Below are 25,359 nucleotides of genomic sequence, written 5' to 3' on the forward strand. Positions count from 1 at the left end.
TCAGCATGTGCGTACAGTAGTCTCCCCCTTATCTGTGGTTTCACTTTCCATGGTTTCAGTTACCGAAGGTCAACTACCGTCCAATATATTAAATAGAAAATTCCAGAAACAGACAACTCATATGTCTTAAATCACGCACCATTCTGAGTAGCGTGATGAAAGTCATGAAGGAGCCTTCTCCATTATTATCATATCAACTATTGTAAGATGATAGTGTTTGTGTTCAAGTAACCCTATTTTACTTAATGACCCCAAACCATAAGAATAGTGATGCTGGAATAGTGTCATAATTGTTCTATTTTTTATTAATTATTGTTATTAATCTCTATGTCTAATTTATAAATTCAACTATATCATAGGTATATATATAGAAAAAAATATACCATATATAGGGTTCAGTACTGGTTCAGTCCAGTGTCAGGCATCCACTGAGGTCTTGGGGATCCTCAGAGGATAAGAGGGGGACTGCTGTGCATTATCTCACCATACTGAAAATATCTTTCAAGTAACAGAATGCTACCTCTCCTTGTATTAATAATTAAATAATCATCAAAAATTTTCTTGATACATGCAGAATTAAAATAAAAGGAGTGGACAGTTCTGAGAGGTGTTTCATCCAGGTCTTCATGTTCCACAAGCCTGTCTGTGAAGGCTGCCATCCACAAATGTGCAGTGTACAACCTGCATGACTACACAGGTGGAGGTGGTCCCACTCCCTCTAGTAAACCGTATCAATCACATCTTAACTTGGCTACCCTGGTCTCTGGATAATTTAGGACCACACTTCTAACATATGCTTTTGCGGACCCCTCAAATCTCTGTTGTCTTTTTTTTTTTTTCTTTTGGAGTCTTGCTTTGTCGTCCAGGCTGGAGTGCAGTGGTGCAATCTTGGCTTGCTGCAACCTTTGCCTCCCGGGTTCAAGCAATTCTCCTCCCTCTGGGATTACAGGCGCGTGCCACCATGCCCGGATTTTTGAATTTTTAGTAGAGATGGGGTTTCACCATGTTGGCCAGGCTGGTCTTGAACTCCTGACCTCAAGTGATCCACCCGCCTTGGCCTCCCAAAGTGCTGGAATTACAGGCATGTTGTCATGTAAGGCAATATATTCAGAGGCTCTGGAAATTGGATGTGAATATCTTTGAAAGGCCATTATCCTGCCTACCATTAAGAGGGAAACATTGATAACATCTTGAGACCATTTAAACCAGGGATACCCAGTCACAAGTGACTGTGCTGCCTGCAGGGAACATTTAGTAATGGCTAGAGACATTTTTTGGTTGTCACAACTAGGAGAAGACTGCTACTGGACATCTAGTTGGTAGAGGCCAGGGATGCTGCTAAATATCCTATAATACACAGAATAACACCCACAACAAAGAATAATTCCAGCACAAAAATATCAATAGTGAGTTGAGAAACCCTGATTTAAAGCATAAGATTCCTTGAAAGCTGAGTTAGGAAGGTTACAATGCAATGGAAGTCAGTTTCAGGATTTAGATTTATATGGAAAAGTCTGCAAAATCACATACAAGTTCTATAACTCTAAGTTTTTGACAACCTTATAGGGTAAATAAGTGATGAATAATACTTTGAAGCATTTTGATCTCCGCCTTAAGATGTTATTTCTTAAATGGTATTTGTTTTACTTTAGGTCTGGTGTAATCTTTTATACTGAAGCATTACACATACAGGCAAGTTAATTTAAAGTATACATAAACATTATTTTATGTACATCATAAATATTTAAATCCTAGATGTTCAGATTTAAAATACGTAACACCAAACAGATTTGAAACAGCCTTCTGCAATATTTTACTTCTGTCTTGGTATGGCTTGACTTCTATTCCTTGACTTCAAAGGATCGAAGAGAAAAGTCCATTTGCTGTGATATTCCTTTCCACTGGGAGAAAGGTTCAAGTTGGGGCCATCTTTCACATAATGTAAGCACCCGGAGTGTCAATACTTCGTTTTCCCATTCTCAAGAATTTCTGAGCTCAGGTTTGAACCCCCCACTCTCTTAAAGTGACCTATAGACTTGCTAGTAAGATATTTTATATTTTTTTCAACATCTCTCTTTTCGTATTTCTTTCTTTCTTTCTTTTTTTTTTTTTTTCCGCAAATGGAATTTCACTCTTGTTGCCCAGGCTATGGTGCAATGGCGCTATCTTGGCTCACCGCAACCTCTGCCTCCCGGGTTCAAGTGATTCTCCTGCCTCAGCCTCCTGAATAGCTTTGGCTACAGGCATGTACCACCACAGCCGGCTAATTTTGTGTTTTTAGTAGAGATGGGATTTCTCCATGTTGGTCAGGCCGGTCTTGAACTCCCAACCTCAGGTGATCTGCCCGCCTCAGCCTCCCAAAGTGCTGGGATTATAGGCGTGAGCCATCACGCCCAGCCTTCTCTTTTCTTATTTCTTTTTCTTTCCATCTATTCTACTCTTGTCACTCTTCTTCAATACTTGCTTTTGTCCAAGATTTCCTCTAGGGTTTTCCTAATTTGCAACGACTTCTAAAAGAAATAGTTGTATTTTTCTGTGGCAGAAAAGATTTCCTAACCAGCAGAAGACTCTGTGTGTGTGTGTGTGTGAGTATGAAGAGTGTATCCATGAGGGTGTGTGTCATCTTATTTATTCTCCTAGGAAGAACAGTAACTACCAATGTGAACAAGTATTCTAATGGCTTGTGAACCAACAGAGCAGAATGAAGAAAAATACACAGCTATACAGCAACCTTGTTTCCCACTGAAGTTATTTCTATTGTTTACATTTCTCTGCCAAAATACATTCTGCAAGGTGTTATACATTTGGTTTGATTTCTAAGCTGCAATTAAAGGATACAGGTTAAATACATTTTAGTGAGTTGAGACTTGCCAAACACTATTTAAAAACCATACCTCTAAACATTAAGTCACATTTAAGATTCCAGATTCTGAATGTCACATTGCTCCTTGGGAAGAAAAACCTGCCTAGATCTCTGAGGCAAAATCACTTGTCGTTTATAAAAACATGCCTACCTAGTCAAAAAATCCAGTTTCTTCGAAAATAAAATTCAAGGAAAAGAAGAGAAAAAAGAAAAATAGTGAGAGAAGAGAGCTATAGATTAAGATACCAAAGAGACAGACATGTCAAGTATATTGCAGACAGACGAATTAATCCTCAGTAGTCAATATGTAAGTGGAAGTTTCCCAAAACAGGACAGCCTGAGCATGTAATAGGGTAGCTGGTAGAGAGAGGAAGCATAGGAGGATCCGGGGAGGAAGTAAATGTTAACTTTGACAACTTGGACACATGCTGACTTTCCCATATGGCCACGGAGATCCCCCAGCCAAGGTACCTGTGCAGTCATTTCCTTGGGGAATAAAGAAACTTTATTTGTGAGAAAAATGTACCATGTTGAGGAGCAAATGGCTAACATCTAAATCAACTTTCCCTCACGCTCCCCACATCACATCTCAGGGTGTCTGGCCATTGCACTTGTGACCCAGAGCAAATAAAAACATCAAAAAACAATACAAAAAAAAAAGAGCAAAGAGCATAGATTCAGAACATTAGACTATAACCTAGAATTGTCAGATATTTTCCCGTCATTCTTTTGCAAAGTTCAGTGAATAACAAAAAATCATGTAAAGAATATCCAAGGCTGGGTGCAGTGGCTCATGCCTGTAATCCCAGCATTTTGGGAAGACAAGTAGGAGGATTGCTTGATCTCAGGAGTTCAAAACCAAGCCTGGGCAACATAGAGAGACCCTGTCTCTACAAAAAAAAACTTAAAAAAACAAAAACAAAACAAAAAAAAAACGTAGCCAGGAATGGTGGCAGATGCCTATAGTCCCGGCTACTCAGGAGGCTCAGGTGGGAGGATGCCTTGAGCCCAGGAGATCAAAGTTACAGTGAGCTGTGATCACACCACTACACTCCAGCCTGGGTGACAGAGCAAGACTCTGCCTCAAAAAATAAATAAATAAATACATACATACATACATACATACATAAATAAATTTTTTTTAAAAATCCAGCAGAAAATGGTTCAAATTATTTGGGGCAGTTTATTTATCTCTTATAAGACACGTAGATGTTAGAAAGGAGGTTTAGAATCTCTTGTTAAAGGCCACAAACATTGTGTTCATATCCCAGGGTGCTGCCCTCAGCTACCACCTTCCTTCTTCTTGATGAAAGAAGAAATACTTCCATTTTCACCACACTCTAATTGCTGGGGTTTATATAGCTCCATACACTTCTCTGTTTTCTGCTCTGACTTATTTTTCTTCTCTTCTAATCACTGATGTTGTCTTAAGTTTAGCCCTTGAACCTCTTCTCTTCTATTGAGAACTCAAATACTCCCAAGGCTTCCACTATCACTCTTAAACTGACAGATCCCAAATTCATATTCCAACTTCTTGAACCTCACCTCTACCTTCCTGCTGTCTATTCTCATGGGGCTGTTACCCATGGCTTAGACCAAACACATCCACATCCACCTTGTGACCTCTTTCTTTCTGGGTGGGCTGCCACCATTCTCTTTAGTCCCTTGGGTTTTAAAACTTGGCATCATTCTCAACTCATTCATTTTATTTAGCAAGTCAGTTCTATTGAGTCACCCAATTCTCCCTCTGTACTATCTCAATAGCACTCTTATCTCACCACAGGCCAACCTCTTTAGCTTACACTTGGAGTACAGACGCAGCCCCCACCTGCCTGCCCTCCTTTTCACTCAATCCATCCAACCTCACATTCCCGGAATCATCTTTCACCTTTGGCCTGGTCACTCCTCTGTTCAAAAATATCTGTTTCTCCTGTATTACAATATGAAGGCTAAACATGGATTTTCAAGGTTCTCCACAATGCGCCCTTCTATCAAGCGTACATTTTTACTACTTCTCAATAACGTAGTTTATTTCTATTGTGTTTGGAATTCCCTCTTCTGCACTGCCACATCTAAATTCCAGCCCTACTTCAAGGTTCTTCCCAAATTTAAGGCTGGCTGCAATGGCTCATGCCTGTAATCCCAGCACTTTGGGAGGCCAAGGCAGGCAGATCACCTGAGGTCAGGAGTTCGAGACCAGCCTGACCAATATTGTGAAACCCCGTCTCTACTAAAAATACAAAAATTAGCCAGGCGTGGTGGTGGGCACCTATAGTCCCAGCTACTCGGGAGGCTGAGGGAGGAGAATCCCTTGAACCTGGGAGGCAGAGGTTGCAGTGAACTGAGATCATGTCACTGCACTCCAGCCTGGGCGACAGAGTGAGACCCTGTCTCAAAAAAAAAAAAAAGAAGTTTCTTCCCAAATTTTAACTTCTCCATCTAGATTTACATGCTACATCTCACTCCCTTCTTCTCACCCACCTAGTGAGGTGCATTGAGAAATTTAACACAATGATACAACGCTTACCATTTCATATGTGTTCATTTTCTTTCTTCAACTGCATGGCAAGCTCCATACAAATAGAGAAATAGTTTTCTATTGCCCTGCTATACAGCCCAGGGTTGCAAATAGTAACATATTTTTCACAGTAGACAAGTTAATTAATCTACTACTTAAATATAATTTTATTTCCCTTGATTATAGAGCCAGACACATAAATAATTGATCTATAATGAATAAAAGTGTAAACAAAGCAAAGTAAGATTAGCATTTAATTTTCAATATTATACATCAGTTGTGTAACTATTACATGTAAAAACCATTTCTTACCTGATTTTATGCAGTCGGATGACTTGCAAATACCATCTAGAAAAAGGAGAGAATATGCATAAATACTGGCAACGCACATTTTTAAATTTGTTTTTCTTTTGTTCTTTTAGAAACTGTCGATTAAATAAGCAATTTCTTAAAGCAAGAACTAAAAACTGAGCATTATACATCATTGCCAGTGGTTAGAAAAAATATAAGAAAATAAAATAGGTAAAATCTAAATTTAAAATTTTGATTATGAAGAAAAATGTGTTATTATATCTTCTCTACCAACTAAGCTCTAGGCCTATTACATTGAAATAATCAGTTGTTTTTGCTTGGTAATCATTTTTTTTTAACCATTAAACAATCAATCTTTTTTAATCCTAGTTTTGAAAAACTTCCAAGACTCAAATTAAATTTGTTAAATTCCTGTGAAGCCCTTTAGAATTTCAATGACATAACAAAAACTGACTAATGACTATTACTAAAGTTGGCCATAAAATTGTGTATATTTTAATCAAATAAAACCATACCTGAGATTCCTCATAAGTAAGCATGAGCACACTAAATATACTTGCAATTAATAACTTAGCTCAAACATAAAAGGCACTGTACTTCCAAGTTAATTGTTTTGACATACTGATGTTACATTTTTTAAATGAATCTCTTTGTCAGTCTTTAAGTGCCTCTATCCCTAACACATTTGTTAGATAGACGGTAAAAGCATGGAGGAAGATTTCCTTCTCTTTTGCATTTATGGATGCACAGGTGTGGGAGTAACTCACCATCGTAGGTTGCATAGAGCGCGATCATTGTCACAGCTATGATGGTGAGGAGCAGGACAAGGACCGAGAGGCTGATCTCCAGTGGAGTCCATCGCTGTTTCTTCTTTGGCTTTGGAGTGTTGATATCAGTTATATCCATCTGACTTTCTGATCTGCCCATCACCTAAAATCTGCAAAAAATGAAAATGCTAATGATAAAAAAGAAAATGTCCAAACGCGTAATGTGACTGGATAAAAGTAAAAAGTTCAGTCATTTTAAAATAGAAATATGTTTTTGCTGTTGAGAAGTCAAAATTTTGTTGCTGAATGCAAAGATTATAGAGTCAAATGAATTCGACAGGTCTCAGTCACAACTTTCTGTTTTTTGTTGCTGTTGTTTTGTTTTGTTTTGATATATCACTGAAAATCTCAGCAAAATTAGACAGTAAGACTTGGTTAAATACTCAAGTAGGATTAATTCAGCAGTTTATAAGCAAATAATTGCTATACCACCATTAAGAAAGCTTTAAACTTACCTTTTTGAACTCTGGACTAACATCAAAGGTTAATTTTATATCTTGCTCCAGTGGCTTCCTTTATAAACTCAAAAACCAATGACTAATACCTTGAGGTTTTGACTAAGCAATAATTTGAAATATTAATATAGATAAACACCAAAAGGAATGAACACATGAGGTAGTTTATTTTAGTCATAAAGACAACTTTTATTTTTACAGTTCAAAATTACTACTACTACTACTGATACTGGTATCTATTAACTGGTTAGACAACTTTCTGAAAATGGTCACTCACTGTACCAAAAGATACCTGAATATCCAGCTTAACCACACCCAATCCCATTTAAGAGGGGAGTAAAGGGGACAAGTAAACACAATAATACAAAAAGTTACCAAGTTGATACTTGTAGTCCTGTGTAAAGCAGGGTATGCAAAAACATACCTGTATTCTTAAAATCTTTCACCTCAACTGGAGATGTGTTAACAACTTTAAACCACAAAGTGGACACTGCCACAGAAGAGAATAAAGAATTGGGAAACTGGGGCACAGAGAAGTCAGACAACGTGTTCAAGACTACACAACTAGTCAATATTCTTTGGAAAGAACACACTCGGTCATTGTTCAAAATAAAGCTGTATCATCATGCAGTAAAAGCTAATTTAGATCTTATTGCAGAAATTTAGGGGGAAAATTAAGGGGGTATAAGCCTAAATATTAAACTTTATCAGGGGCCTAGTGACAGTTTATCAGTCCGTCTCCAAGGATTAGAACACACAATTTCCATTTTGCTGTATGACTGTATAAAAGAACATCTTAAACTGACAGATTAGCTGTTTATAGCTCAATACAAACTGCTCTGAGAATTTGGTCCCTGGATGCAGGGATGGCTCAGAAATGCTCTTACAGTTAAAGATCTTTGTTGAATACGCACCATTCTCTAAGGGTGTGTTTTGTGGAAACTGAGGCATAGGAGAAAGAAGAAACATATTTTACATTTGAAGTGTGGTGGGGAGACCCAGCAGAAAACTAGAAATTACCCTTCCCAGTGAATTATTAATAAGCGAACCACAACTAGACCTTAAGGTTCTGGATACAAAGTCTTAAACATGCTGTCCCCTTGATTACATGAGGCTATAAGCAAGGACAGACTATCAAATAAAAACATTTTATTAGACAATGAAAACTGTCTGCTCAATAAAAGTGGAATGTAATGTATCTGAAGGTTAAAATGTCTTACTTAATGGTTATGTAAGGCATGCTGGCTTAGTCTCACCACCCCTGGGGTTATGATATGGAATTGCATTGATTATAGTCCTATTTTAATAGTGTATTGGTTGGGCAAAGAAAAGATGGGAACAAATTTAATAATACTTTGGACACCTTACAGAGAGGTAAACAATAATAAGTCTCCCAGTCTCCCCATGTTTCATGACTGTCCTAAAGAACATCTGAATATTAAGCACATTTGCTAAAGTATTTCTCTTTCCTGAATATTGTTCCCCCTGTATATTTCAGAAGGCAATGTAGAGAAATGTTTTATTGGTACAAAATGACGTTTTTTGTTGTTTGTGTTTTTAGTTCTTCCTTAGAAATGGCAGTCTGTGTCCCTGTAAAGTGAAGAGGTGAACCAGGGCAGCCTCAGGGCTAAACTACAGGTGCTCTGTGGCAACTCCATGCCTTGTGGTGTAGTAAAACTAGTGGATAAGCATTTGTTTCTCCCTGTAAGTTACTTTTCCTTGGCTTCTCCTTACCTTTAAGACTGAGTACTGAAGCAGCTGGGCTCTTAATGGTTCAGCACCTAAGTTTGCAGAAACAGTTACAGAGAAATGAAGACAGTGAGAGAAGCTGCATCAAAACAATATAATCTTTGAATAATCTACAAGGTGTTCCTACGTCTCCCCCTCTTGTAAATGCTCTGTAAATTCTTAAAGGAAGTCTTTTGCTCTTAGTAGCGTTTTTTCAAAAGCATTGAGCGCAAGCAGAAATGATGCAAGTTTAATCTCCTAATTAACTTTGTCATTCATTTCCAGTTAATTCTGGAAGGTTCACTATTTTTCTTTAAGAAATCAGGGGACAGTATCTGGAATCTCACTGTGGAACATATGACTAACCCCCAGATACCTGAATATCCAACTTAACCACACCTAATCCCATTTAAGAGAAGAGTAAGGGGGACAAGTAAACAAAAGAATAAAAAAAACAAAACAAAAAAAACACACAAAGTTGATGCTTGTAGTCCCATATAAAGCAGGGTATGCAAAAACATACCTGTATTCTTAAAATATTTCACTTCAACTGAAGATGTGTTAAATAAAAAGTTTAAACGAAAAAGTGGACACTGCCACAGACGAGAATAGAGAATTAGGAGGTGTAAGATAACAAGAACCTACAAACTTCAGCTCGACATTACCAAGAGAATAAATTACTATTTTAAGTGTAAGCTGAATTTCAAAGCAATGTAAAGCAGCAATTCTTATACCAGTTGAGCATAAGCATAACTATATCAGATAGTCAAAGCAGGAAACCTGAATAACCGATTTGTTAAAAAGTAAATCTCATAGACTTACAGGCTTAGACTTAGCTAAGCAATTTTCATCTTCATAGCACATTATAACATTAACTTATATCTGCAGGTTCCTGAAGCTGTGCTTTGCAATTACAGTTTGTATTATGGAAACTGAGGCACAGGAAGAAGGAGAAACAGTTTGCATATTTAGACTGTGTCTGCAGAAGCTGAGGACAGAGGTACTCAGGATAAATCATCTTCTTGTTTCCCAGACATTAATTAGGTGTTTCCCAGCCTGAAATACGGAGTTCTGGACACAAAGTGCCAACCATGTTACTCTCCTGGTTAGTGCTGCTCTACAACCAAAGACACAGCGTTAAGTCCAAAAAATTACCAATTTTTTAAAGTGCTGGAACCCACAAAAATGGCAGGGAATGAAGTTACACGCCTTCATACAGTCGATTTGCCGATAAGCAGTTTCCAAATGCTGACGCTGCAAGTCAGGTACTAGTTTTCAGTTTAATAATATTGTAATTCGACTTGATCAAGAGGCTAAAGAGGGATATTTGGTTGCAATTACCCTTATTTTGAAACAATACAAATAGATTGAAACCAGTTAAGTAAGAAGTCTTAAACTTTCATCTACAAAAGGACACCCTAACCCCGCACCGACCAACCCTTGTGAGATTTAAGCATAAATTATATAATAGGAAATCAGGTTAAAAGCAAGATGAAGAGGTGGGATAATGAAAAGATCTTCCGGTTAAGAAAAGTAAAAATAGAAAAGTGAGTTACAAATGAGAAAATCCGACAGAAACCAAAATGAAAACAAACCTTGCTTTTAAAAAAAAAAAAAATTCAGTGTCTGTACAGCAGAATGGCAAATTCCCAGCCCCCAAATCAGCCCCGGTGCAATCTGGTAGCGCGGATCTCGGTAACCAAACATAACTCCCCGAGGCAGAGGCCGCAGGGAACTATGGAAATGAACCTGAAGAGCCAACCTGACGTGACTTCCAGAGCCCTCCTCCAGGTCAACCTCCGGGCCCCTCTCCCTCCCCTCACTCTTCAGGTCCCAGTAGCTGCTCCTTCCCAGGGCACGCCTCCTCCACCGCCTTAGGGTCCTGGGCGCTCGGATCGCGCCGGACCTTAGCTGCGGACCCTGCTCAGCGCACCTCCCGGCAGCAGCTCCTCTGGGCTGGCTCTGCCCTCCCCGTGCCCGTCCCACGGGCTCCCAGCGCCCTGGGCGCTCGCGCCCTTTGGACCTTTCTCCCTCAGCTCGCTCTCCTGGGACTCACCAGTGGGATTCGGGAGAAGTTGGAGGCTGCTGAGCCGACACATCCCGACCAATGAGCGCGCGGGGCCGGGTGGCAGTGGCGGGCTGGGAGCCCCGCCGAGCGCCGCTCAGTCGGTGCATCCGCCCAAGGCGCGCGGGCTCCGGGGTGAGGCCGGACTAGGGGGAGGTTCCGGACCCGCCTCCTCCCGGGCCAGGGGGCGTCGAGGCACCTGGGCATCCCTCCTACCCGCACCCGCAGAGACTCACCGTGACCTCTCAGTAGATCCTGCGCCAGGAGTTAGGCGGCTGCTCCAGTCTGCGCTCGGTCAAGCTTCGCCACTTGCACATCTCCGCGCCCCGCGCGTCTCGGCGCTCTCACGGCCCCCCCCGCCCCCCGCCACCCCGCCTCGCCGCTGCAGGACCAGCGAGAGGAGCAGTTCCCTGGGTGACCTGAAGGTTTCCGCTAGGTCTCCCAAATCCAGTCACTTCATGTGAGGGGGCCGGGGAGACGGGGGGGGGGGGGGGGGGGGCGGGGCGGGCGGTGGCAATGAGAATGTCCTATCCTTCCTACCCCTCATCTCACCATTCCCCAAAGGGCTTTGCTAAACATTTTCGGAATTGCTTAGCTTCGGGGCTTTCAAGAAAACAATACACTGGCTCTTTGGGATTCTCTAGTGCTGATGAGGGCTCCATCTCTCTCCTGTGGACCGGAGACTGTAATGCTTGCCTCTTCTCACGCTCTTCTTTCGCACTCTTTCTCGCTCCCTTTCCTCCCTGAATCCAAGCTTTCTTCCTTCTTCACTTAAATTTCCTCCCTCCCTCCCTCCCTCCTTCGTTTTCTTTTTTCTTACTGTCCTTCCGCTTTTCCTTCTTTCTTTCCTTGCTCCTGCTTTCTCCACCTCGCTTCCCTCTTTCTTTTTCTTGGTCAGAATACTCTGATGTCAAGATCTGTACTGAAACTCTCCGCTCCCACCTCCTGACTCCAGGGAATCTTGTAACGTGTGTACATCGGAGGTTGAGTGTGGGGAGTGAGAAAGAGAGAAATAAACTAAAATGTGTCTGCTCTACCTACTGAAATCATCCATCATGCGCCTGGACCCTCATCAGTTTAATGCAGGCAAGCAAAGCACCCCTTTTACTCAAGACACAGCGATTCCTCCTCAAAGGGACAAATACAAACAAGGAAATAAATACTTTTGGCACAAAGGCAGTTTCTTTGTAAAAGCTACCTTTAGCAGCTATAATTAACAAGGAGCTCAGAGGAACTAAACTTCCTTTTTTTTTTTTTTTGCTTCTAGTATACAAGTACCTTTAATACTGATCCCTTTCCTCTTTTGAATCACATGTAATTACAGACACACACACACACACACACACACACTCACACTCCCCTGCGGAACTCATACTGAAGTAAAACTGGGTTTGCAATTATCTGTTTTTAATATCAAAATGATTTACTGCTTGAGAGGGTCCCCTTGTACTAAAACATTTTCCATCTTTTTCATAGGAGAGAAAGCTGAAAAGCAAGGAGAAAAGGTAGTTCATGCTAATGAGATAAGTGGAATACAATGGAGAGACATTTCCCCAAAAAGCTAGCCAATCTCTAAATAATTATATTAATATAGAGAAAAATGGAGTGTGTAGACCTAACAAGTGCTATTCACGACTATTTACGCTTTCTCTGTGCATCTTACTTAGTCCTCACAACAATCCTGAAATATTGGTGTTTTCACTCCCACAAATAAGAATATGGGGCTTGACTAGCGCCCTGGAAAGCATCTCAACGGGAATTTATTCATTTATTTATTTTCCTACAGAGTCTGGCGCTGTCGCCCAGACTGGAGTGCAGTGGTGTGATCTCCACCCACTGCAACCTCTGCCTCCTGGGTTCAAGCGATTCGCCTGCCTCAGCCTCCTGAGCAGCTGGAAATACAGGCACGTGCCACCACACCCAGCTTATTTTATGTGTGTGTGTGTATGTGTGTACTTTTAGTTTCGGGATTTCTCCATGTTGGCCAGGCTGGTCTCAAACTCCTGGCCTCAAGTGATCCGCACACCTCGGTCTCCCAAAGTGCTGGAATTACAGGTGTTAGCTACCATGCCTGGCGGTGAGGACATTTTAAAGGAAAAAAAAAAAAGCGGGGGGGGGGGGGGAGGATTTACTTAGAATGTATGACAAAAGAAAAAACAATGCCTACTTAAAGTTATTTTTAGACTGACTTTCAGCTGATAGTCCACAGTATGGATTGTTAACTGTTTTCCCAGAACAAATCTTTTTTCTTTTTCTCTTTTCTTTCGGTTTTGTTTTGTTTTGTTTTTAGATGAGAGTCTCACTGTGTTGCCCAGGCTGGTCTCTAACTCTGGGCTCAAGCAATCCTTCAACCTCAGCCTCTTGAGTAGCTTGGATTACAGGCTTGTACTACCCACACCTGCCTTACAATATCTTGATTTCATTCAAGTTCATTAGAAACTTAGGGGTTTTTGTTGTTGTTGTTGTTGTTTGTTTGTTTTTAAATCAAGAATGCTAAATCTCCTCCCAGAAGTTTATGCAAGTTTGAGATAAAATTTTTAAGGGATCTAATAAAGAGTCCTCAAGTATTTACAGTAAGTAAATTTAGAAAACTGAGGCTTACTGAGGTGGTCCAAGATCACTCAGTTTGGCTACTTATAGGAATGGAGGAAAAGGTAGTCCTCCTGGTGACCACACGTAAGTTATTAAGAATGGAATGCATTGGTTCTAGCAATATGCAGAATAGATCCTTAAAAACCACCAGTGTGACACAAATGCTTGATGAAGTTTTTTTAAGTCCTTTCAAAATGCAATAGTGCATTTTTATATGCACCATTGAGCCAGGAGGCAAGTAAAGGAAAACCTTAGAAGCCAAAAACAAAGGGAGCTGTCAGAGGCATTTGGACCAGAGCAACTTCATCTTGAATAGGGGCTAGGTAAAATAAGGCTGAGACCTGCTGGACTGAACTCCTAGGAGGTGAGACATTCTTAGTCATAGGATGAGATAGAAGGTCGGTTGGCACAAGATATAGGTAACAAAGATGGTGCTGATAAAACAGGATACTGTAAAGAAGTCAGTCAAAACCCACCAAAACCAAGATGGCCACAAAAGTGACCACTGGTGGTCCTCACTGCTCATTGTTTGTGAATGATAATGTATTACCATGCTAAAAGACACTACCACCAGTGCCATGACCGTTTACATATACCATAGCAACATCCAGAAGTTAACCTACATAGTCTAAAAAGGGGAGAGGATCCTCAGTTCCAGGAAATCTCTGCCCCTTTCCCTGAAAACTCATGAATAATCTACCCCTTGTTTGGCACACAATGAAGAAATAACTGTAAGTATACTCAGTCAAGCGGCCTATGCTGCTGCTCTGCCTATAGAGTAGCCATTCTTTATTCCTTTACTTTCCTAATAAACTTGATTTCACTTTGCGGATTCATCCTGAATTCTTTCTTGCAGGAGGTCCAAGAACCCTCTTTTGGGAGATCAAGATGTCTTTCCTGTAACACAGACAAAAAAATCAGGAAGGATATGGATGTCCTGGTAGTATCTATCCATTTCAGGAGGCCTCACTGGACTTCAGTGACCGAGAGCTTTCACTTTAACAGAACTTGCAAGCGCCAAGGGACTTCATACAAAGCCTAGTTCAGAGTAAAGTGAAAAGGTGGGCTAACAAAAAATGAAACAGCCCCAGCTCCTACTCCTTACCCCTACTCTCCCACAAGAAACATAAATATATTTGCTTTTTTCAGTCCTGATTCAGGCTGGTAAACTTACAACAAAAACTTTCTGTAAGAATTCATGATTCAGCTAGACTTCAGATGGATGCAGGGCCAGAATTTATACCAATTGTGTAGCCTGAGTATTTCCAGGTTAAAGATTTATGGTAAAGCAGTCCCAGCTAGACTGTTCGAAATAAAAACTGAAAAACTTACCACAACTGACTCTAACCAAAAGAACTTCTTGAGAATGAATTTATGAAGCAAAGTAATAGTTTATGGAAGATCTGATATGCGAGAAAGAATGATAAGCAAAGAATATAGTAACAACATAAATAAATCTAAGCAAACATTAACAAAAATAAAAAAAAGGTGATAAAAAAGATCAACTAAAAAACCAGACAACAGGGGTGTGTAAGTTGGGAGAGTTTAATTACAATTAAAGCACTCGAAAGTCTTTACTCAATCAGGCCTGGTGATGTGCACCTGTAGTCCTAGCTACTCAGGAGGCTGAGGCAGGAAAAGCACTTGAGCCCAAGTTTGAGACCAGCCTGAGCAACATAGTGAGACGCTGGCTAAATAAATAAAATGAAGTCCTTACTTACATTGTTGGAAAGAAGGATAATGATATTGATTAATTGTATACTTTAGACTTCATTAGGTTAATTATGTATGTAAAAAGTACTAATATAACCACTAAAAAGATAAAAATACAGTGCATGAGGTCAAGTTTTGCAGAAAGAGAAAAACAAAATTAAACATAAGTCAATCTAAAGGAGGACAGAAAAAGAAAAAGCATTAGAGAAGAAAATATAGGAAGTATAACATAAAATGCTAGAAATAAATCAAAATATATTAATTGCAATGAATATAATTGAACCAAATTCTCCAGTTAGAAGACAGATTGGCATAAAACAAACAAATGAACAAAATCCAGCTGCCTTCTGTTTGAAAGAGACACATCTAAAACATAAGGCTATAGAATAGTTGAAAGTAAAATAATGTAAAAAATACATCAAACAAATATAACTGAAGGATTGCTGGTATAGCAAGATTGTAATAAAACTAAAATTTTACCAAAAAAAGAGAGCAATCAATTCAGCAGGATGATAAAATTCTAAGCTTGATTACATTTAGTAGCATAAATTTTAAGTATATATTACAAAAATAATGTAAGAATTAAAAGGGTAAAATCGCCAAAGTTACTGGGTGATTTTAATACACTTTTCTCAATATTTGATAAATCAAGTGCACAAATCAGTAAGGATATAGAAGATCTGGATAACAATATTAAAAGATAATCCAATAGAAATATATAGAATATTTCACTTAAGAATTGGAGACTATACATTTTTTAAGCACCTATGAAATATTTATAAACGTTGATTATATGCCAAACTATTAAATAAGCTTCAGTGAATCTTGAAGACTTTTCATAACACATTTTTGGACCTTAACATGATTAAATAAAAATAAAACCACATATACATCTAGAAATTGTTAAACAATGCACACAAACGCCTTAAAATAACGCATAAATTGGACAGGCGTGGTAGCTCATGCCTGTATTCCCAGCACTTTGGGAAGCTGAGGCGGGAGGATCACCTGAGGTCAGGAGTTTGAGACCAGCCTGGCCAACATGGAGAAACCACCCCCTCTACTACAAATACAAAAATTTGATAGGTGTGGTGGCACGCGCCTGTAATCCTAGCTACTCAGGAAGCTGAGGCAGGAGAATCACTTGAATGAGGGAAGCAGAGATTGCAGTGAGCCAAGATCACACCACTGCACTCCAGCCTGGGTCACAGAGTACGACTCTGGAAAAAAAAAAAAAAAAAGAAAGAAAGGAGGGAGGGAGGAAGGGAGGGAAGGAGGAAGGAAGGAAGGAAGGAAGGAAGGAAGGAAGGAAGGAAGGAAGGAAGGAAGGAAGGAAAGAAAGAAAGAGAAAGAAAGAAAACACACACACACATAAAGAGCAAGAGCAAATCATGATTGAAGTGAAGAAACCTATAACTGAATGCAATAAAAATATTCCTTAACAATATATGTCAATCGAGGTATCTATCAATAGCAGAAAATTTGTAGCCTTAAATAATTTTATTTTAGAGGGAAAAAGCTAAAATTTAATGAGGTGAGCATATAACTTGGAAAGTTAGAAAACGAAAACAACAAATCCTAAGAAAGTGAACTGAATGCAGTAGTACATAAAAATGACCAAAGATAGCTTTCTTTTACTTTCAATATTAAAATTAAATATGAGTTCAATAGTAAGTATTGGGTTAGAAGGCCTGGATGGTGTAGTTGGAAAAAGATTGAGAGAGAGAGAGAGAGGAAAAGGAAGGAGAGATGAAGGGAAGTGAATAGAAAAGAAGACAGAACTAATTAAATAATGGTAAATTATGTAGTACGATTATCAATACTGGAAAATCAAAGTAATCTATAAAATTTTACTCATATTTATAAGAGAGTAATATGATTTCTGGATATAAGATGAATAATAAAAAATTAATTGCATTTTTACAAGAGAAACAAATGAGAAAACATAACCTTAAAAGACCCATCTACAGTCCTATAGGTAGACAGATACACTGGCATTGATATAAATACATAGATATATCCTAAATGAGGGGTTGTAAAAAAAAAGGGAAGAAAAGAATATGCAACAGAGACCTAAATCATCCTTAGAGCCTAAAATATTTATTATCTGGCTTGATACAGAGCAAGTTTCACTGCCTTTGTGCTAGCCAATGCTCAGAATCCTACTGAAAAGACAGCGAATAATTGGTTTTGTTCTTTACAAGGACACTGTTTTTTTTTTTTTTTCCTCTTTTGGCAGATTGTACAAATTCATATTCTTTTCTAAAATTAATGCCATTGTGTTTTATTATTACCCACTACTGTTGTTTAAAACATTCTATTTACAACAAACTAATGTAAGGTACAAGGCTTAGTAGACTTTATGCACTGACTAGTGTCTAAATTGATATTCTTATTAGTGGTATATAACAAGTCAGGTGAATAAGACTTGGTTTTATTTGGAGTTCTAGCTGGCATTTACTTATTAATTCATGAGACTGTGCATCTCCTGTGCTGTGGTCATTTCTATTTATTCTTCATTTTAATGTCTGTTTGTTCTTAAAAATGTAACATCATTTTTAGTTTGTAGGCTCTGAAATGGGCCACTGACCACTGTTGGATTTGGCTGACTGGTTGTAGTTTGCAGATTCCTGGCCAGTGGATCCTCCAGAGATTATGTGATTCTATTGGGATATGCACCTTCGGTTGACTTTTCATTGACCAAGCTATTCCACAACTTGGAAAAAGTTGTCCTTGTTGGAAATAGATAGTGATGAAAATGGATTAGTTTAGCAATTTGTAGGAAACACAACAATACAAATGATTCTTGTTTAAAATCATGCAAATGAACTTTTTCTGGGAGAGAGCCTATTGATTTCCATGGAAACGATAACTCTAAACATTACATTTTATAGGCTAATAAAAGTTTTGATAGGCCAACATAGTTTTTAAAAAACTAAACTTTGGTAAACTTTCAGTAAACCATTTTAGAAAACATTTATATTATCCAGAATTGTTAAAGAAACACATGACTTACAGCCCAACAAATTTACCTTTAGGTGCACAGTCTCAGAAAAAACCTGCAGATATGTGTAAGATTCTGTAGCAGTGTGGTCTATAATAATTTTCAAAAAAGTAGAAACAATACAAAAGTCCATTGATAAGAGAATGGATAGATAATGGTAATACATTCATAAAATAGAATACTACACAGAATACAAAATAACCAACTGCCCTAAACAAACCAACAAACCAACCAACCAACCAAACAAACCAACTGCAGCTAAACTACACAGAATACAAAATAACCAGTTGCAGCTAAACAAATGAGAAAAATAATGTTGAATGAAAAAGCAAGAAAACTCTGTGTAGACTATTACAGATACAAAGAAAACAGAAGATGTAATGATTATGTAATCAGGGAATCGACAGTTTAGTGGGTAAGAAAAATGCAAACAAGCATTTACAGTAGATTTGCATGTGATAGAAAAGTGTTTACTCTTTTTGGCATGGTGGAATTTTGTGCAATGGAGCAATAAGGTCGGAGTGTCCGTTATAATGCCTATGTTGCATTGATGGGAATGAGGAGAATGGGAAAGGATGGAGGCAAGGAGATCTGTTAAAGGGCTCGGACAGTGATTCTTATGAGAGATGTTTTAAAAATAAATAAGTGATCTAAGGCAATTGGATAGATTTTTGAGGTAAATCCATAGGACTTAGCGACTTTTTCATATTGAAGGTAAAGAAGAAAGAATCCAGAATGACTACTATAGTATCAGGCAACTGGATAGATCTGCCACTTTACTGAGATAGGGAACATCTGATAGTGGTGGTGGTGAGTTGTGGCTAGGATGATGGACATCATGTTGAAATTGTAACATTACTGTCATACAATGGGATATTTGCTGCTCCTGACAATTTGGTAAAACATCTAAATATTTGTTACATGCCAAATGCAATAATTAATTGTGATGATGGGACAAATAAGACTCAGAAATATTATACCTTCAAATTTCATTCAAGAAAAAATACCCTATGATTACCAAACGATTATTTGAAAACAGTCACTCACTAAGCAGTTTTTCAACTGACTATAGCTGAGTGACTGAAAATTAAATTTCCAAACATGGAATTGGGCCTATTGCCTGGCTACACTGTTCCATGTGCTGATGCAGTGGGGCATGAAAGTCCCTCCCAGACATGCTGCACCTGCCACGCGTATGATGTGTCTAAGCTCAGTTACAGAGATATGCTCATCCCCTCATGTCACCAAGATGATTATGTGTTTCATCCCAGCAACACACTAAAATTCCTTTACTGGCAATACATAGAGAAAGGGGAAAGGAGGGTAGTTTCACAGCACAACTTGTGTGGATACTTTGCATTCACAAACCTGGAACCAATTCTGACCTGGAGGGAGGGCTGATTTTGAGCCTTTGGTTTACCTATCACCACATACCAAGGAACATGTGCATATGATTCATTCACATTAGACCTCTCTGATGCATTTCCTGTGGACAGCTGTGGCCCTGACTCTGGGGGCGAGAGCAGGGTATTGAATACTACACAGTAGCAGCCACAGGAATAAACCCAAACAGCCCAGATTTTTCTCAGGGGGACAGCTGTTCAATTTTGGCATGATTAACCTTTAAATCTGGTTCGTTCTGACTCTGATGTTTGGCAGAGGTGCTGATTCCAAATAATCAAAACTAGGACAAGCAAGAAGAAGAAATGCGTCTTCTAAGCAACTCCTGAGTGGGAAAGTTTGTGTCTTAACTTGAAATAATCATATTCCAAATGTAATCAATTCCCAACTTCTCTTGGATCCATAATGCTTCCAGGAAAAGTGCCAGGTGAAACAGAAATATCTAAATGTTAGACTTTTATGTTCCGCGCTTTATTTATTTATGCTTTATACCATACCAATTCTTTTGCAAAGATAAAGTTTATCTTGAACCCCATTATTCTTAATCTTTTTTATCAGCTGGTCATTCTTACCACAAAGATTCTTACCAATTCAGATTATTGTATTTACCTAGATCCTTTAAGTCCAAGCAAAAAGAACACTTTTAAAAACTCATCCTGATCTGTTTATGCAGATGTATGTACATAGTGGCTTCTGTTGTATGCTTTCATTACAATGTTTAAAATATCTCAATGCCAAGTCCTAAAGAAACGAACTGCTCCTTGTTACAAGATGCTTTTAGTGTAAGAAATCTTTTCAAGTATAGTGATTTAGGATGTTATTTCACAAAAGCGTATTCAATGCATATTAATGCACTGCAAATTTTAAAACTAGGCCAGAAAAATTAAAGAAATAAAAGCGTTAAGAGGGCCCATTTGACTAGTACGATGTTGTATATAATTGAAAAATAGCTCCAAAAACATTAAACAATGTGATTGTCTTGCTTTTGTCTCTATCACACTAACTGTATTCTTACAGGAGAGTTGTTGTCTCTTTGCCTTGTCCACCTGTCTTATCTAGTGGTTATTGGTAGAGGCAGCAGTTCCATTCCAAAGGGAAAACAATCTCTTCCTGTTCCCTGTGGTTATGCCCATTTCCTGTTGCTTCTGGAGCTGGGTAGGGAAGTAGTTCTCAATAAGGTCCTTCTGCTGACATCAACCGACATCACAGGGACAAGGGCGAGGGAGTCACATTCTTGTTGAGTACTAGGGTATTAAAATAGCTGAAGGTAATGGAGCCTATTCCTAGTTCATTAATTTGATGGTATTGCTTTTTACTCATTTGAAACCCAGTGAGTTTCTTCCTGCTAAGGAATTCAGAGTGATATTAATTTATCCAGTCACTACTTAAATAGGTATTAATAAAAGTAAGGAGGATTCTCCATAAAGTACAATGTTTCTCTTCCTGTAATATCACCAATAAATTGCTAAGGCACAATTTCATATTATAGCAAGGAATGATATGAATAATATTATTTGAAGTTGTCTCAGAGAAAAAGGGCCAGGTTAGTGCTGTTCAATTACTGGTACGTTCATCTTCCCTCCAAGTCATTCACTTGTGAGCTCAGTCATTCTGGGCCTTAACAAACCTCTCTTAACTCTGAGTTGCCCCAAGCTGATCAATTCTTTCATCCTTCTCACTGAAAGCATCTTTAATTTTCTCCATTATTTCTAGCCTGATGACATTTCTTAATCTTTAATACATCTATTTCTTGAACTTCCAGTTCTTCTAGCTTCTACAACATTGTGCTGGTCTCTCCCTCCTCTTTGTCCTCCATTTGCCTACTAAATAAAGCATCTTTTCTTGTCCTTTCATCTCTCTCTTTCTAGGAATTCTTGCTTGACTGTTTTTATGCATATCATTATTTCAACTCTGATCTCATGGCAGACAACTCCCAAACCTACAACAATTAGTCCAACGTATTCCCCACTTTTCCTTTCATTTGTAGAATACTTCACAAACCCATACTCTCATGAACTTATGTACTTTACAGGCTCAGCCTTGTTCTAGTTCATCTAGGCTTGACACATCCCAGTGGCCTTTGATGAGTACTTTGTTACTCCCCAACAAACAATGAATTTACAAATCTCAGCATTTTGATCTCCACAGGATCTCCTGAATCCTTTTCCCTACATTTTATTTCCAAAGCCAACATTAGCCAGCAGAAATTTTATTCTCTTATTTTTCCTGGATTATTATACTAATATTTTGAACATTATCCTTAGAAAGACACTATTTCATCTCTTCTTTATCTCAATTCATTGTTCACATTTTTTCCTGGTCGATTAAATAGAAACTCAGAATATTTTACTCACTCAGATGTTCAGAAACTGCAAAATTCTGTATTTTCAGATTTTATGCCGGCTAAGCCTAATTTAATAAAACTTGTGCTACTTTACATGTGCTAAGCCTGTTAGAATGGGAAATGTAGTTAAAAGTATAGAAACAAAAAAAAAAGTGGCTGATACCGTAACACCAGTGACCGTGTCAGACCAGCCTAAAATATTCAAGTTTTGGGAGGAATTATTTTGGCTTCAACAGTTATTAATGCATAATTGACATAACAATAAACTGCACATATTTAAGTGTATAATTTAATAAAATGTGACATTTATTATGCATATGCCTACGAAAGAGTCATCCCATTGAGATAATAAATTTATCCATCACCTTCCAAAAGTAACTCTTGTGCCTTGGTAATCTCTCTCTGCTGCCCTTCCCTACCTATCTCTTATTCTCAGGCAACCATTGATTGCCTCTCTGTTAGTATACCATTTGTATACTAGTTTGCATTTTCTAGAATTTTATGTAGATGTAATTACACAGTATATACTACTTTTTGCCTTTTTACATTCAGCATAATTATGCTGATATTCATTCATGTAGTAGCAGTAGTTCATTCTTTTTTATTATTGAATAGCATTCCATTGAATGGATATACCTTAGTTTATCAATTCACTTGTTGATAGAAATTTGTATAATTTATAGCTTGGGGCCATTACAAATAAAGTTGCTATGTAAATTCATTTTTAAATCTTTATAGAAACATATGCTTTCACTTTTCCTAGGTAAATATCTAGGAGTGCAATAGCTGAATCATATGACAGTAAAGTTTAACTGTTTAACAGACTGCCAAACTATTTTCCAAAGTGGTTGTAGCATTTTTCACACCAGTACTGTATAAGCATTCCATTTGCCCCACATTCTTGTTAACACTTGGTACAGTCAATCTTTTTAGTTTTAGCCATTATAATTGGTGTATGATAGTGTATCGTGGTTTTAATTTGCATTTCCTTAATGACTAATGATGTCAAGTATCTTTTCATCTGTCTATTCGTTATCCATATATCTTGTCTGGTGAGTGTTTGAAAAGTATTTTAAAAGGAAAATAAGGGCCAGGCGCTGTGGCTCACGCCTGTAATCCCAGCACTTTGGGAGGCCGAGGTGGGCAGATCATGAAGTCAGGAGTTCAAGACCACCTGTTATCCCAGCACTTTGAGAGGCCGAGGTGGGCAGATCACGAGGTCAGGAGTTCAAGACCAGCCTGACCAACATGGTGAAACCCCGTCTCGACTAAAAATACAAAAATTAGCCAGACATGGTGGCACGCACCTGTAATTCCAGCTACTCGGGAGGCTGAGGCAGGAGAATTGCTTGAACCTGGGAGGAGGACGTTGCAGTGAGCCAAGATCATACCATTGCCCTCCAAACAGAGTAAGAATCAGTCTCAAAAAAAAAAAAAAAAAAAAGGAAAATAAATTGCAAAAGCTAACTCTGTTATACAAATTTTTAAAACATACAAAAGTCTCTCTATTTTATCTTTGAATGAGACTTTTTTTTTTTTAATTGCCCATGTTTTCTTCCAAATAATTGTTGGAATAATAACTACAAATAAAGTCTCTGGGAGAATCATTTGCAAGCACAGGGAAAGCATAGCTTTCTTCAACATTATCTACATCCAGAAAATACATTATATGAATCCAGCCTAAATATTCTGCCTTATTACTCATGGTTCCTCTATAGTCTCTAAATAAGTGAGTTCTAAAACATGCTATGAGTTCTAATGGTAGTAGGTGAGATGGTTGTAGGGGTATACAGAGTTATTATGTAAGGATAAATCTCACTATAAGAATGGTATTCTATTTTGACTTCTCTTTAGATTCATTTTCTTATGTAAAGAAAAAAGTCTCAACTTGGAAATTATGTTTGTGTAACATCTCTGTGATAATAGTTGATCACTTTTGTCAACAGAGAGCAGTCCTTAGTCTCAAGTCTTCAGCAGTTGAGAGTACCAAGCTAGGATTTTTTGTTTGTATTTTTTCATTGTATTTACTTTTTTAGTAAGTGACATAGATTTTCAGTCAGTCAGCCAGTGACAGCGATATAAAATGTCATTACACCATGTATTTTAGTTAAAGGAAATGAGTTAATTGATAGAAAACATATTACATAAGTAATATTCTATTGATATTCAGATTCATCGAAAGTTGTTACCATAATACACAAATGACTCAATTTGGGGAAAAATTATTTAATGTTTAGCCCAATTATTTTCAAACTATACTTACTCCATGGAAAACTAGGGTTTACTAGGAGGTGCCTTCACCATTGGGTTGAGGAGATGGCAATGAGCAGGCAAGGAGAGAGTGAGCAAACAAGTTTAGGAAACCAGCCCTGGAATCAACTAGAGCAACTCATTACTTATTTATGGAAAACAGGAAACTTCCAAAAAAAAAAAAAAAGAGGACAATAATCATGCATATTCACATCTATGATTATTTCCTTTTACTGTATATTCTTTCAATCTTTTTCTAAGCTCATACACATTTTTAAAATTAGATTGTCATAATGTTACATACTTAAAAAAAAAGTACTATAACATGCTAATTTTCTGTCATTAAGTGCTCTTTAAAAATTAATTTTTGGACTGTAGAATATTTATTTAACTGTAAACCTTAGCTTCACTTCTATATAAATGAAAATTGGACTAGACGACATCTAGAATATCATCCTGGTCTAACAGCCCTTTGCTCTGTTAAGTGAATAGTGAAACACTCCTGAATTACTTAAATAATTAAATCCCCGTCCTACTCACCCTGAAAAGCAGTTCATGGAACTGACTATGTGAGAAGCAGCTCCACTGCACAGAAACTACAACAATCTGGAACATCAGTGTATATCTCAACAACTTGAGCCCGTATTTGAAAGCACTGTCTTTTATGACCACAGTGTCATACTATGTATGAAATGCTTCTCCTAATTAGTCACCACCCTCTCACTTTACCTCAGCTGGGCCTGCTCTGGAGGGTGACTGACCGCCTGTCTATTTCAGGCACCTCCCAGGGCTCCACATGAGCGTAAGTCATCTAACTCATGTTTTAAGTTAAGCAATCCAAAACTTAACCTTTGTGCTTGCTAAGAATCTATTATGCAACTGTTTTTGTTGTTATGTACTAGCAGATAAAGAGACAAAATTTCACTTTATTCATATAGATTTCAAGAAAAGTTAAAGACAACTATAAGCTGCTATTTGTTGAAAGCTGAGTGTGACTATATCCTGTTCCACTTTTCTATAGCTGGTGCTGGGGGAGGTGTCCCCATTTGTCTTCATATCTGTAGGGTCTTTAGGACTTAAGGGAAAGGAAATTTATTCATTTTATTTCATAAATGTTTACTAAGTACACACATATGCTAGCCATTCTGGTAGGTCCTTAAGACATAGAGATAAATAGAATGCTGCCTTTTCTTAAGTCTTAGTCTAGTAAGGGAGAGAGGAAGAGAGAGAAACAGTAGCTACAGCTATATGTGTCTTGATGAAAGAATGTCCAAAGTGGTAGGTTAA

The 25,359-nt window shown here is 38.2% G+C and overlaps 1 protein-coding gene across 10 annotated transcripts in view; it reads right to left on the bottom strand.

The window, feature by feature from the left end:
* Nucleotides 1–24,729, bottom strand: part of MME (membrane metalloendopeptidase) — a 104,225-nt gene extending 79,496 nt beyond the window's left edge. For 2 of the 10 annotated variants that reach the window (XR_005241861.2, XM_008008649.3), the window contains exons 1-4: nt 11,005–11,126; nt 8,710–8,756; nt 6,461–6,630; nt 5,694–5,729 (exon numbers count right to left, since the gene is read on the bottom strand). Coding sequence is in view for 9 of the 10 variants with exons in the window: in XM_008008649.3 (XP_008006840.1) it covers nt 5,694–5,729; nt 6,461–6,620 (196 nt within the window). In the remaining variant the exon portion in view is untranslated. Of the gene's footprint in view, nt 1–5,693; nt 5,730–6,460; nt 6,631–8,709; nt 8,757–10,465; nt 10,616–10,636; nt 10,728–10,759; nt 10,915–11,004; nt 11,128–24,612 lie in introns of those variants that run through there. The other 8 variants (XM_008008655.3, XM_008008650.3, XM_008008654.3 and 5 more) reach the window with 8 other exon arrangements.
* Nucleotides 24,730–25,359: the final 630 nt, after the last annotated feature.

The sequence above is a fragment of the Chlorocebus sabaeus genome, chromosome 15 (genome assembly GCF_047675955.1).
Source record: "Chlorocebus sabaeus isolate Y175 chromosome 15, mChlSab1.0.hap1, whole genome shotgun sequence".
NCBI classification, from domain to species: Eukaryota; Metazoa; Chordata; class Mammalia; order Primates; family Cercopithecidae; genus Chlorocebus; species Chlorocebus sabaeus.